This window comes from Pteronotus mesoamericanus, unplaced genomic scaffold, assembly GCF_021234165.1.
Source record: "Pteronotus mesoamericanus isolate MK-2021 breed Mesoamerican mustached bat unplaced genomic scaffold, CSHL_Meso_final scaffold_31, whole genome shotgun sequence".
Taxonomy (NCBI): Eukaryota; Metazoa; Chordata; class Mammalia; order Chiroptera; family Mormoopidae; genus Pteronotus; species Pteronotus mesoamericanus.
The window spans coordinates 7,058,554-7,071,633 of NW_026555312.1; the positions used below are offsets into that span (position 1 = coordinate 7,058,554).

Here is a 13,080-nt window from a genome sequence, read left to right on the forward strand (position 1 = left end):
AATAGTGTTGGGAAAATTGGACAGAAATTTGCATAAAAATGAAACTAGACCACCTTCTTACATCACACACAAGAATAAATTCAAAATGAATTGAAGACTTACAGATTATACCTGAAACTGTAAAAGTCCTAGGAGAAAACATAGGCAGTAAAATCTCAGATATTGCTCATAGCAATATTTTATCAGATATATCTCCCCAGACAAGGGTAAAAAGAAAAAATAAACTAATCGGACTACACTGAATTAAAAAGTTTTTGTATGACAAAGGAGACCATCAACAAAATAAAAAGACAACCCATGAAATGGGAGAACACATTTGTCAATACTTCTGATAAAGAGTTAATATCCGAAATTATAAAGAACTTACGAAACTCAACACAAAACGAACGATCCAATGAAAAAATAGACAAAGGACCTGAATAGACACTTCTCTGAAATATACATTTTAAAAAACCCTTTAATATAAATCTATTATTAAAATTAATATAACAAATGAGCATTATGTATCATAATTTTTCATGGATTGATCAGAAAATTTGCATTTCCTTGATTAATATTAGCATGTTATATTTTTCATCCTTTTCCTTTAAATCTATTCATATCCTTGTATTTAAAGTGTATCTCTTGTAAACAGTGTACATAGCTGGATCTTGTTTCTTTATTCAGTCTGTCCATCTCTGTCATTTAATTGAAGTTTTTTTGTTTATATGCACTTACTGAATGTAAATCACTGGCATGATTTGTTTTGAGCCTACTATATTATTTTTTGTTTGTTCCACCTACCATTTGGTTTTTGTTCCTTTTTCCTTTTTTAGATTCAAGGATAGTTTATAAATTATTCCATTTTCTCTTTCAATTGTATTTTTAGCTATGCTTCTTCATGATATTTTCTTTATAGTGATTACTCTAGAGTTTACAGTGTGTGTCCTTAGCTTATTTTAGTTTGCTTTCAAATAATATTTTACCAGTTCATTAACAATGAGGAACTTCACTACAATATAATTTAATTTACCTTCACTTGTACCTTTGCTTTCTTGTTAAATATTTTGCTTCTATATATTATAAACCTTGTGAGTCATTACTATTCTTTTTGCTTTAAGTAGTCTTTAAGATTATAAAAATTTAAGAGGTTAGAACTACTCCATATTTTCTTTCACTATCTTTCATAATTTTGTGCAGATCCAGACATTCATTTTATGTCATATCTCTTCAGTCTGAAGAGCTTTCTTTATGATTTTTTGGTAGCGTGGGTCTGCTAACAAAATTCTTTTGGCTTTTGTCTGTCTATAAAAAATGTTTTTATTTTACCCCCCATTTTGAAAGGTATTTTCTCAGGATATAGAGTTCCAGGTAAATATTTTTTTCTTTCTGCACTTTAAAGATAATATTTCAATGTTTGCTGGCATGCATTGTTTCTGAGAGAAGCCAGTCATAATTCTTCATGTTAGCCCTCTGAATTAAATGTGTGTATTTTTTCTTATTGCTGTTTGTCTATAGTGTAACTTGGGGGTAGGAGGGGTGGGGGGTGTGTGTGTGTGTGTGTGTGTGTGTGTTTATTTATCCTGATTGTAGTATACTGATATTTTTGGATCTTAATTGATGTCTTTCATCTTTTGGAAAACTTTTGTCCATTTTTCTCTGTAAATATTCCTTTTAGCCCATTCTCTCTTCTTGACTCCATTACACATGTTAGATCATCTGTTTTACATATCTCTTATGTTCCAACCAGTTTTATTTTTTTGTGCTTTGTGATTTTAATAATCCTTGTCTTTGAGTTGACTTTCTTCTGTTGTGTCTAATTGCTATTAAGCCCGTGGAATAACTTCTTTATTTCACATACCATTTTTTTGGTTCTAGAATTTTCATTTGGTTCTTTTTATAGTTTTAATTTCTGGGGTAAAATTTCCCATCTTTCATCTATTTTGTCTACCCTTTCTATTGACTTAACATACTTATAGTAACTATTTAAAAATCCTAATTTGCTAATTTCAACATCATAATTATTTGTGAATTTAACTTTAGTTTTTCCTCTTGACAATAGGTCATATTGTCCTATTTATTTACATGTTTTGTAATTTTATTGTATACCAATAATTTTGTAGACATTGAAAGCAGACAATATCTACTCACAGGAAAAAAGCACAATCCTTTTTTCCGTTGAGCTGCTAGTGTGAGGGGCTGATCTCCATGTAGTCCATCATCGAGATGGGTGTGGACAAAGTGGCACCTTTAGTTAGTTTCAGTTTACCAGTGGTTTCAAACATTTAGCAGGTGAAATTAAGACTTTCTCTCCAGCAGGGTTTTGGGTTTTATACTGGTGCAATTCTAGAGAGATCGCTCTGCTCTTATGTCAACTGTTAGCTGTTTACATACTTGGAGATTTACCTCTCTCTCCCCCACTCTGCTAGCTCTCCCACCCCACAGCTTTCCACGCCATGGGCTTTCCCCCATTGCTCTTTTACTCTTCTCTTAGCTTTGTTACACTTCTGTGCACCTAAGGAAGGTCCCATGGGGAAGAATTGGCGGGCAGTGTAGACTTGCCCTTGGGTCTTGCTGTCATGCCAGCCCACACACTTGCTGACCACTTATGGGAAGGTTTGCTCTTCTGCTTACTGTGCCCCTGGGGATGAAAGCAGCTCTGGGTTTCCTCTTAGAAAAGGCTCATCCCTGTATGGAATTTAGTTCATTTAGACTTCTTCGCATCCTAACTCCTTAATGCATTTTTAAAAATGATAATTTCTAGCTTGTCTCTCAGCTTTTGTTGTCATATTGGGAATACTAGTCTTCCACAACTTTCTACATACAGAGGTGGAACTATCCCTTAGTTTACTTGAAAATGGAAGAAAACCACTGAAGTATTTAGTGATGGAAATATAACCTTAATGATATAATCACAGCAGATGCATTTTATTTCTCAAATTTTGAACCAATTATCAGAATTTACTTCCTTAGGGAAAAAATGGCAGATGATAGTAAAGCTATGTAATATATCCATCTCTGAAGACCTGTGTTCATTTTCAGATTTAGGGTATGGCAAAACTCATAATTATTAAGATTAGATAATATACCATTGGTAGAAATCCAAGGAGGGGATTTCTCCTTTTGAAAAGTTTGGTTATTGTCCTCACCTCTTGCTGTATAGACTTTCCTTTTTAATTTTCTTTTTCAGTCCATGCATCTGGAATATCTTCATGATAAATTGTTTCAGATGTTCCCAGCACGAAATATCTTTTGACAGAGGCACTTTCCAGTTGTCAGTTATGATACACACCATACACAGGACAGGCTCAGCCTGGTGAGTCATACCATTACCATGCATCAGGCATTTTAGCCAGTCATTCTCCCATATTAAAAATAATAATATTTAAAAAATGTATGGTTACATAAGAAAGCTCTTTGGAATAATCTATAGTTTGCATGCATCTGTTATATTGCGTCTAGGGTAAGTTATTTTCTTACTCTGGTGTCTTTTAAAAATTTTTATTCCTTCTCATTTATAAAAAGTGGTGAAACTGATTAAATATTCTGTAAAGGGCTTTGTGCTCCATTTTGCTGCTGTGTTCTGTCTTTTTAAAGTAGTAACAAAATTTCCTCAAAGATTACCATTTTGAGAACTCACTTTTTCTTAAATCCATAGAATAAGGAAAATAGAGTCAAAGGACCTTTGTGCAGGTTGGCCTGTTTTGCAAATAAATAACTTTAGTACTTAACTTTTTCCTTAATGTTCAAATCCGCTTTATGGATAGTTACAAAATCCTGATATATTCTTTAAAAGTGAGTTTTTATATACGATTTAAGTTTGAGTTTCTAAATTGTATAGTGAGCTTTTACAAGAGGTCAGTGGTCATTAGGCTTTTGTGGTGGTGTTTGTTTAGCAGCATCAGTCTCTCTGGTCCTTAGACTGAGTTTGGTTTTTGTGGTTCAGCGTTTCTGCAGACGGCGAGTGCCGAGATTTAAGGCAGGTGGGTTCTCTGAAGCATGCAGCCTCCCAACCTCAGGAGGCTGACTGTCGCTTTATTAATTAGTTCATGAAACATCGCTGTGGGCTAGTTTAGTGAGATTACCCCTGTTTTTACAGGTCAAGAAAATGGGGTGTGAGGCATTGAATTGGCAATTTAGTCCTATAATTTGGAATTTTAGACCTTAATTAGTTACTCAGTTTGTAGATTTTAATCTTATTATTCCAAATATATATTTTCACAACAACAATTTTAGTTTCACTGTGTTTTTTCATAACAAATAGATTCATATTTTCGCGCCATGAAGGTTTTAACTTGAATTTTACTCAGTTGCTGTGATTTCCTGCTACATGTCACATGGAATTTGTGAACTTAGGGTAAATTATTGATACATACTTAGAGGTATCAATTTTACATGAAGCATCGGTGGGTTTTTTTGTTTGTCTTATATATGATTTAAATTTGGAATGGCCATTTGTGACATAAATTCAACATGAATAAGGTACCAGAGACAGAGTGACACATTGGAAAGCACATGTGATTTGTTACAAAAGACTTGTACAAGAGTCCTGGCCTACCCCATTCTAGCCAAGTGAACATGGTTAATTTACTTGTTCCACCTTTGACTTTGGAAATATTTTTAAGAAGCAAGTTAACCAGTGTTTAGTCTGTCTGTCTATCTATTTATCTTACTCAAGGAATGACTCTTCTCTCTGGTTCACCAGGCTAACCTACTCCTTGATATCCAAGTAAACTGTGTTTTCTAAGATATTATTGGCCCAGTGCAGACTCAAGGCAGAAGTTAGCTATAAGCATGTTTTACTTTTGCTTGGTGGGGATTCCCTCACTAACTGACAGCACCAAATAGAAGTATTAGTTCTGTTGGGGCCAAAGTTTGAATTTTAAATTTATATATTTTCATTTGATTTGCATGGTCACAGACTGCACAACCAATGCTGGTCAGCATACTCACCAATGAGAGCTATTCCTGGTCCCAAGGGGTGGGGTGGGAGTACCTCATAGTCCATCACTGTGTGCCTATCTTCTGTAACTTGGTATGTTGACACTTAACATTATTCTCATATTTCAAATACTATTTATTTTCAAAAGGTAAGGAAAGTTTATGGGTTACTAAGAAAATTGATAAATTTAAAAAACATATTCCAGTTTATTGTGTTTTCCATTATCTAAAACCATGATATCTGTAGATAAGCGCCAAGTGACCAATACTTAATCCCTGATTAGGGCTCTAGACAAGCTCACTTAATGCAGTAAATTTAGCTTAATTTATTATTAAGTTATTGTTTAAAATGCCAAGTAGAAAAGTGCATTTTAAAGGAAAAATAGTATTATTTTCCAAATAGCTTCAGTTGTTTCAGACAGTGATATTTTTTCTTTCACTTCAGATGTATTACTTGGATCATTTCTTAAGATTCTTTTATTAGTATGCCTAAAAAAGACTAATTCAGTCTGTTTTTTCATATTTTTTGGTTATTTTAACTATAATGACTCAAAGAAATACATATTTAAGATCAATATACAACTCAGCTGGTAAATCATGAACATTTGGGCAATACTTTTGTTGTGCTCAGTGAAGACAACAACTTCAAGCAGATGGTTTGCTTTAATTCAAGCAAAAACTTATAGACTCAGAATAAAGTTATATAATTATTTTAAAACTCATGTGTATTTATGAAATTCTGTATGTTATAAATATGTATGCGCCATTGAAAAGTAGCATATTCTAGCCGATGTAGCAGAAGTTTTAAAGTTATTTATTTATATAACTTATTCATCTTTATCTTGACTTGAACAATCCAACAGGTATTAAACCACCAAGGTTGGTAGGCGAGACTTTTGAAAAATTAACAACTGAGTATAAAGTATGTTATTATAAAGTATATTACTAGTTAATATTGAGAGTAACTAAAAGGCAACAATAGGAACAAGAAAATCAAATAAATAAAAATGTACAATATGTCAGATGATGGAGTTATGGGAAAAAAACATAAAGCAGGGAAGGACAACAGAGAACCAGAGATGTGGCAGCTGCTTTAAATCAAGTGATCAGGGAGGCAGTATGCCTATATTTAATAAGTGTGGAGAATTTCAAAAGGAAGACACTGTTAGCACAGGCAGAATCAGAAAGGCCGGTTCTTGAAGCAGGTAAAAACTTACTCGCAGTTAAGCATGCTGAGCCTTATAAGTGAGCAATTTGATTGATGTGAAAGGGATTTGTAGTCACCTAAAGGCATTGTAAACTACACCTGGCCTCATAACAGCATTCCTTGTAAATTGATTTATTCTCTTATGCTATAGTATGAACTAAATAAATCAAGGGACTCTTGAGATTGATTACGAGGAGTAAGCTTGCAAGAAATTCCATTAAACAAAAAAATTGCTTATCTTTTATTCAGCAAGTTCTCAATTTTAATAACTTATTCTATAGGTACACTTACGTATTTGTGCAAGTAAGTATTTTCAAGGAAACACATCACAACATTATCTACAATAGCAAAAGTTTAGAAACCATCATTAAGGGGCAGGTTAAATAAACTATGGCATAGTCATAGAGTGGGATATACACAGCTATTATAAAGAATGAAGCAACCCTTACCCTAGTACCAATATGGAAGTCTCCATGATAAATTTTTAAATGAAGAAAGAAAGATGCAGAAGAAAAGGTATAGCAGGATATCTCACCTGTGTTTAAAAATTGCATGTATGTAAGATAATAGGCATGTGTATGTACAGACTATCTTTGAAGGAATATTGCAATTTGAGGGTTGGGGAGCAGGAGTAGGAAGAATGCTTCCTTTTCACCATATGCCCCATTTTACCATTTAAATTTTGTTTAGATGCCTGCATTTCCTATTAAACATCTTTTTTAAAAAGTCAACATCACTGTAAATGTTAGTTTAGGTCCAAGAATGTCTCAGTTTAAAATGTAAAATTATTATGATTGAATTAAAATATCAGAATATATTTTCTTCCATGTTGTACATTGAATCCTCAGACTTTATTCATCTTATAACCAAACATTTGTATCCTTTTACTCTCCCCATTTTTCCTACATGCCCCACCCCTGGATCATTTTTAAACTCTCTGTTTCTATGAGTTTTACTTTTAAAAAAAAATATTGCATATATCAGGTTGACCAAAAAAGCTCATTTGTTTTTTCCTGTAAAATGGCTCTAGGAGAGCTTAGTTGTCTTTAACTTCATTCAAAACAATTTCGTTAGATTGTATTGTGACAGCTGTCATATCATATGCATTAAAAACTTAACTTACCATAATTGATGAATTTTTGTGTAGTCATTTTAACATTGAAGATGGAAGAAAATATGCAACATTTTTGGCATATTATGCTTTGTTATTTCGAGAAAGGTAAAAACTAAGCTGAAATGCAAAACAACAACAACAACAACAGACCACCAGACCTGTGCAGTGTATGGAGAAGGTGCTGTGACTGATCAAATATGTCAAAGGTGATTTGTAGCTTCATGCTGGAGATTTCTTGCTGAACGATGTGCCATGGTCAGGTAGAACAGTTGAAGTTGATAGTGATCAAATGGACACATTAATTGTGAACAATCAATTTTATGCCTTGCAAAAGATAGCCAACATATACTCAAAATACCCAAATCAATAAAGTTAATGTTGAAAATGAAGTATATGCCTTTTATTTTACAGAAAAAACCATACAGTCTTTTTGGCCAGCCCAATAAGTGATAGCATGCAGTATTTGTCTTTGGCTTATTCCATTTAGCATAATGTCCTCAAGGTCCATCCATATTGTCACAAGTAGCGGGATTTCCTTTTCTTTTGTGGCTGAATGATATTCAAGTGTGTGCGCGCGTGTGTGTGTGTGTGTGTGTGTGTGTGTGAGAGAGAGAGAGAGAGAGAGAGAGACAGAGACAGAGACAGAGACAAAGACAGAGACAGAGAGACAGAAAGATCACATTTTGTTTACCCATTTATTCATCAACAGACACTGAAGTGGTTTCTATGTCTTGGCTGTTGTGAATAATACTGCAGTGAACATGGGACAGCAGATACCTTGTCAAATGTCCTCTTCAAATATTGTTTTGATTTTCTTTGAATAAATGCCCAGAAATGGAATTGCTGGATCATTTTGCGGTTCTATTTTCAACTTTTTGAGGAACCTTCATAATGTTTTCCATAGTGCCTGAACCAGTTTGCACTTCTACCAATAGTGTACAAGGATTTACTTTTCGCTACATCCTTACCAATACTTGTTATCTTTTGTTAAGGAGCTTATCCCCTATATTTTCTTTTAGGAGTTTAGGGTTTGGGTATTACATTTAATCTTTAATCCATTTTGATGTGATTTTTTTTGTGTGTATGGTATTAGATAGATACCTGTTTCATTCCTGTTTCATTATTTTGCACGTGGCTGTTTTATTTGCAGGAAAAAACTGTCTTTTCCCTATTGTACATATATTCTTGGCTCCTTTCTCGTAAATTAATTGACCATATACTTGTATGTGTGGGTTTATTTCTGGGCTCTCTAATTTGGTCCATTGATCCATGTGCCTTAAATTGGAGCATCTTTTAATTAAATTTTAACAAACATTTATTGTATGGCTAGCAGACGTTGCAAGGATCTTTTTAGGCACTAGTGAGAGTCAGAAAAATTCATGTTTTCTGTTACTTTCAAAATGGCATATTTTGACGAGAGAGTCCTAAAAATTATTTAGGGTTAATATCTGATCTCTAAAATAGCTATTAAAATGTATAACAGATACTTAGAGGTTCATATGTATGGGTTAACTAAACTTAGCCCCTTATTGTGTGTGATTTTAGGCTAATTAAGCTCTAGTTTCTTCATTTGTAAAATGGGACAGTAGTACTTCAGGGCATGGCTTTGGATTAAATGACATACATATAAATTACTTAGTACAGTGCTTTCCATGAAATATAGTGCAATAAATATTAGCTATTTTTATTAATCAGTTCCCTTTGCTTGTAAGTTTTCTTTTCAAATTGGGGGGGGGGGAGTCCTAGAAAAACAGTGCTGTCATCTATACTATTGTAGCAGTAGCAGTTTGAGACAGAAAGCTAATGAATAAATAGAGAAAGACCAATGGTAATTGAGCTGGGTCCAGCAAATGGAGAAATGAGAAGGGCATCGTAGGCAGAGGGGCAAGATGAACTAAGGCATGAGGTAGATGCATGATGTGTTTTGGGAATGGAGGAGAGTAGGCTAGTTTGACTAAAGTGCATGACTTGGGGTCTACACTGGTAGGAGGTTGAGAACTGAGAAAGCAGTGTTTGGTCATGTGGGTTCTTACAGGCCATGTTTAAGAGTTGGGCATTATCTTTCAGTGGTAGAGATGAAAACCAGGTAGCAGGGAATGGAAGAGAGGATGGGGCAGGAGGAAGTGGGAATATGAAGGATGAGGAGGACAGGTAGGGATGGGATAGTGCTTGATAGGGCCAAAGAGACAAGGGAGAAATTGAAGACAGCAGATGGGATGGAGGGGCCTAGATAATTTATGGGGCAAATAGAAGCACCAGGGGACAAAATCCAAATGGGAGTTAGCTTTGTAAAGAGATACAGATCCTTCTTCCAAGACAGGCAGAAAAGGTGAAAAGCAGTGAAGGTGTAGATGAGGTGGGCTGGACAGGATATGGAGGTTGCAAGGCTGCATGGCTGTTAGCCTCTGTTCTTTAAGTTTGGAAGGAAACAATCTGCTGAGTGAATGTTTCTGGGGAAGGACTTTAGGGTTTAAGATGAGAGGAAGGGATTTGGATTATCCACTTTAGGAAATGTAGAAAGTTATTAACTTGGGAGATGGAGGAGTCTGGATGACATAGAAGCTTTGTCACAGGTGAGGGCACCTCACGGGGTCATGTGATTTTTGCTAACAGCAGCTTGGACTCCAGAAGCAGAGCAGGTGGAAAGATGACTAGAACCACCCAGATGCAAGGAGTTCAGGAATTGAGGGTGCTGGTTCAAGGGCGCTGACGGATAAGGGAAGAAGCAAAGTGGAAAAAAAAAGTGACGGAGTCATTCTAAAGAGACTAGGATCGGGTTAAAAATGTGTGGGGTCTAGATTCAGGGAGCAGGTGGGCAAGGAGAGATGACAAGATAGGGTGTGTGGCCAGAGGAGGAATTTTCAGTGTTCTATATTTTATAGGGTTATTTTATTTTTGTTTTACAGAAAGCATTGTTTTAAAAAGTTGCCTTGAAATTCTCATTGCAGTCCAACAGTTTCTGTGTTGGCATAGATCATAAGCAGTATTCCTAGGACTTCAAGGAAGTTTTTCTTGAGAGCGCTGTTAAGGCCACAGAATATGGATAGAAGGCGAGCCTGGAGTGCTTATATAAATGGGAAAACAGCAAGATTTTAACACAGGCACACGACAGGTCTCTGCCAGTTCCCTGGAAGCCTGTAGTTTTTCCTCAATATAAAAAACAACTAACATAAGCTCAGTGATTTGTATTTCTTTGCTTTTAAAGGTAAAACCAGTAATCCACAGCAGGATAAATGTGTCAGCTCGATTTAGAAAACCTCTTCAGGAACCCTGTACTATCTTGTAAGTTCAAGGCCTTTACAGTTCAAATTGAAATTGGCTGGTGGTCTCCTTTTGGTTTGGGGTTTGCATTGCAGTTTTAACGGCATTACTGTTTCAAATGGCGTGGCTCACTGGCTTTGCTTTTTGTCCAGCTTGATTGCAAATGGAGACCTCATAAGCCCAGCTTCTCGCCTCCTCATCCCTAGAAAAGCCTTGAATCAATGGGATCGTGTCCTACAGATGGTCACGGAGAAAATAACTCTGAGGAGTGGGGCTGTTCACAGGTAAGTAAAAATAATCTTGTGAGTAGGTGTTTTCAGAACTGTTGAGAATATTCCCAGGAGGCTCTCAAGCTGCTGGTCCCAAATTTTGGCTCACCACTTAGGCTCTCTATGCCTCAGTTTCTGTATCTTTATATAATATTACTCACCTTATAGGGTTGCTCTAAGAAGTAAGATTACCCACATAAGGAACTTAAAACAGCCTTGGCTGGTGTGGCTCAGTAGATTGAGTGCCGGCCTGCCAACCAAAAGGTTGCTGGTTCGACTCCTAGTCAGGGCACATGCCTAGATTGTGGGCCAGATCCCCAGTAGGGGCGCAAGAGAGGCAACCACACACTGATGTTTCTCTCCCTCTCTTTCTCCCTCCCTTCCCCTTTCTCTAAAAATAAATAAATAAAATCTTTTAAAAAAGGAGCTTAAAACAGTTCTTGGCACACAGTAAGTAGCGTGTTAACAAATATTAACTAGTTTTATTCTTCTGCTTTAGAACAAATAGGGAGCATTCTCTTTGTTGAGAACTTTTCTTTGAGTGAGCCAGCTTCTTGGCTCTTAATTAACTGTCTTCTTATTCAGGAGATATGTATGATTCTTTTATGGTCCAAGCTATTTGCCTGGCATAAAACAGACATCAGGAGCTGTTAGTGGATTTTACGAAAAGGCAGGTTAGAAAGGATAATTAAGTGAGGTTTTTAAACTTTAGAAATCAAAAGCATTTTCCTCAATTTCTGAACTTTAAGTGAAGATTAAAATCATGGCTTTTTAATTGTGAAGCCTATGAAATTATCCCTTGATGGAGGCTGACTTATTTTCTTATAGGTGAGAGGGTTGCAAATAATATATACAAGTACAGAACATATTAAGAATATATATATAATATGTGATATACAAATACCTGAAATCTAATGAAGAGTTTTCTGGTAGTTTTTCAGTCCTGTCTTCATCTCAACCTCTCTAACATACTCCATTGGTAGAATACATTCCTGCCTTCAAGATTTTATGCCTGTTTTCAAATCTATGTATCTATCTATAGACACATATGATAAAATGAGTTCTCAAATGATTGCATATTATGTCTTTCAATTTGCTATGTATACATATTCATATATATTTATATATATATAAAATTTCATAGCCATTTGGATTTTAAATATAATCAGGTATATATAAATATACATATTTAATGTATAAATATAATTGATAGTAATACTTCACATGTAGTAAAAAAACATTTCAAACAGGACAAAAGATACAAATAAAAACTATTCCTCTCCCCTCAGCATTCCCAGTCTCCCTTCCCAGTACTTTTCTGTATTATCCAGAAATATTCTATGCACATATATGCCTATGCATCTGTTATTTTTTTAAAAATACAAATGGGAACACACATATGCTCTTGAATAAATATATAAATATACCTTACTTTTTTACTGTAATAACAAATCTTGAAGATTTTTATTAGCACAAATAGCTCTGTCTTATTTTTTTAATGACTATATGATATTCCATTTTACTGGTGTGCCCTAATCTATTTTAACAGTCTACCCTTGATGGAAACTTAGATACTTTCCAATATTTCACTATTACCTGCTCATGTCTTTGTATATAAGCAGAGTTTATCAGCAGATTCAAGTCTAGGAGTAGAATTGAGGTGCCTAGTGGTACATATATTTTAAATTCTGATAGATACTGCCTGCTGTCTTCCAAAGAGTTTGTACTAACTTGCACTCTCACTAAAAGTGCTTGAGAGGGCTTGTTTTGCATACTCTCCTCTGTGCTGTAAATTAACATTTTGTCTTTTTATTCATGTTGGGTAAAAACAGTATTTCACTGTTGATTTTTTATTTACTTATTTATAATTATGACATCTATTGAGTATTTTTTGTGCAATTCATTATTCCAAGTGCTTTACATCTTTTAACTTAATTTAACAATCCTATGAGGTAGGTAGTGTTATTATTCTCTTTTAGTGAAACATGAGACACAGAGAGGGGAAAGCTACTTGCCCGGGATTATGTAGATGGTGGCTAGAAGGACTGGATTTAACCAAGTATGTGAGCAAGCATGGCTCCGGAGCCTGTGCTCTTAATTACTAAGTTATGCTCTAAATAACTGCCACATGTTTATCTCCTATTATCTGTGAATTATCTGTCATAATTTGACATAATTTGTATGTTTATCTTACTGATTAAATTGACCCTTTCTCAAATGAGTTTTAAATGTATTACCAATTTTTGTTTTTGATACTATTTATGCTTCTTTTTGCATACAGATATGTTGAATTTTCAATCTTATTTTAT

At 34.9% G+C, this 13,080-nt stretch overlaps 1 protein-coding gene across 1 annotated transcript in view; it reads left to right on the plus strand.

Annotated features, from left to right (window-relative positions):
- DCDC2 (doublecortin domain containing 2) overlaps window positions 1-13,080 on the plus strand; it is a 163,012-nt gene that overhangs the window by 45,345 nt on the left and 104,587 nt on the right. The window contains exons 3-4 of the mRNA XM_054592062.1: window positions 10,447-10,523; window positions 10,655-10,786. Coding sequence (XP_054448037.1) covers window positions 10,447-10,523; window positions 10,655-10,786 — 209 coding nt within the window. The remainder of the gene's footprint in view (window positions 1-10,446; window positions 10,524-10,654; window positions 10,787-13,080) is intronic.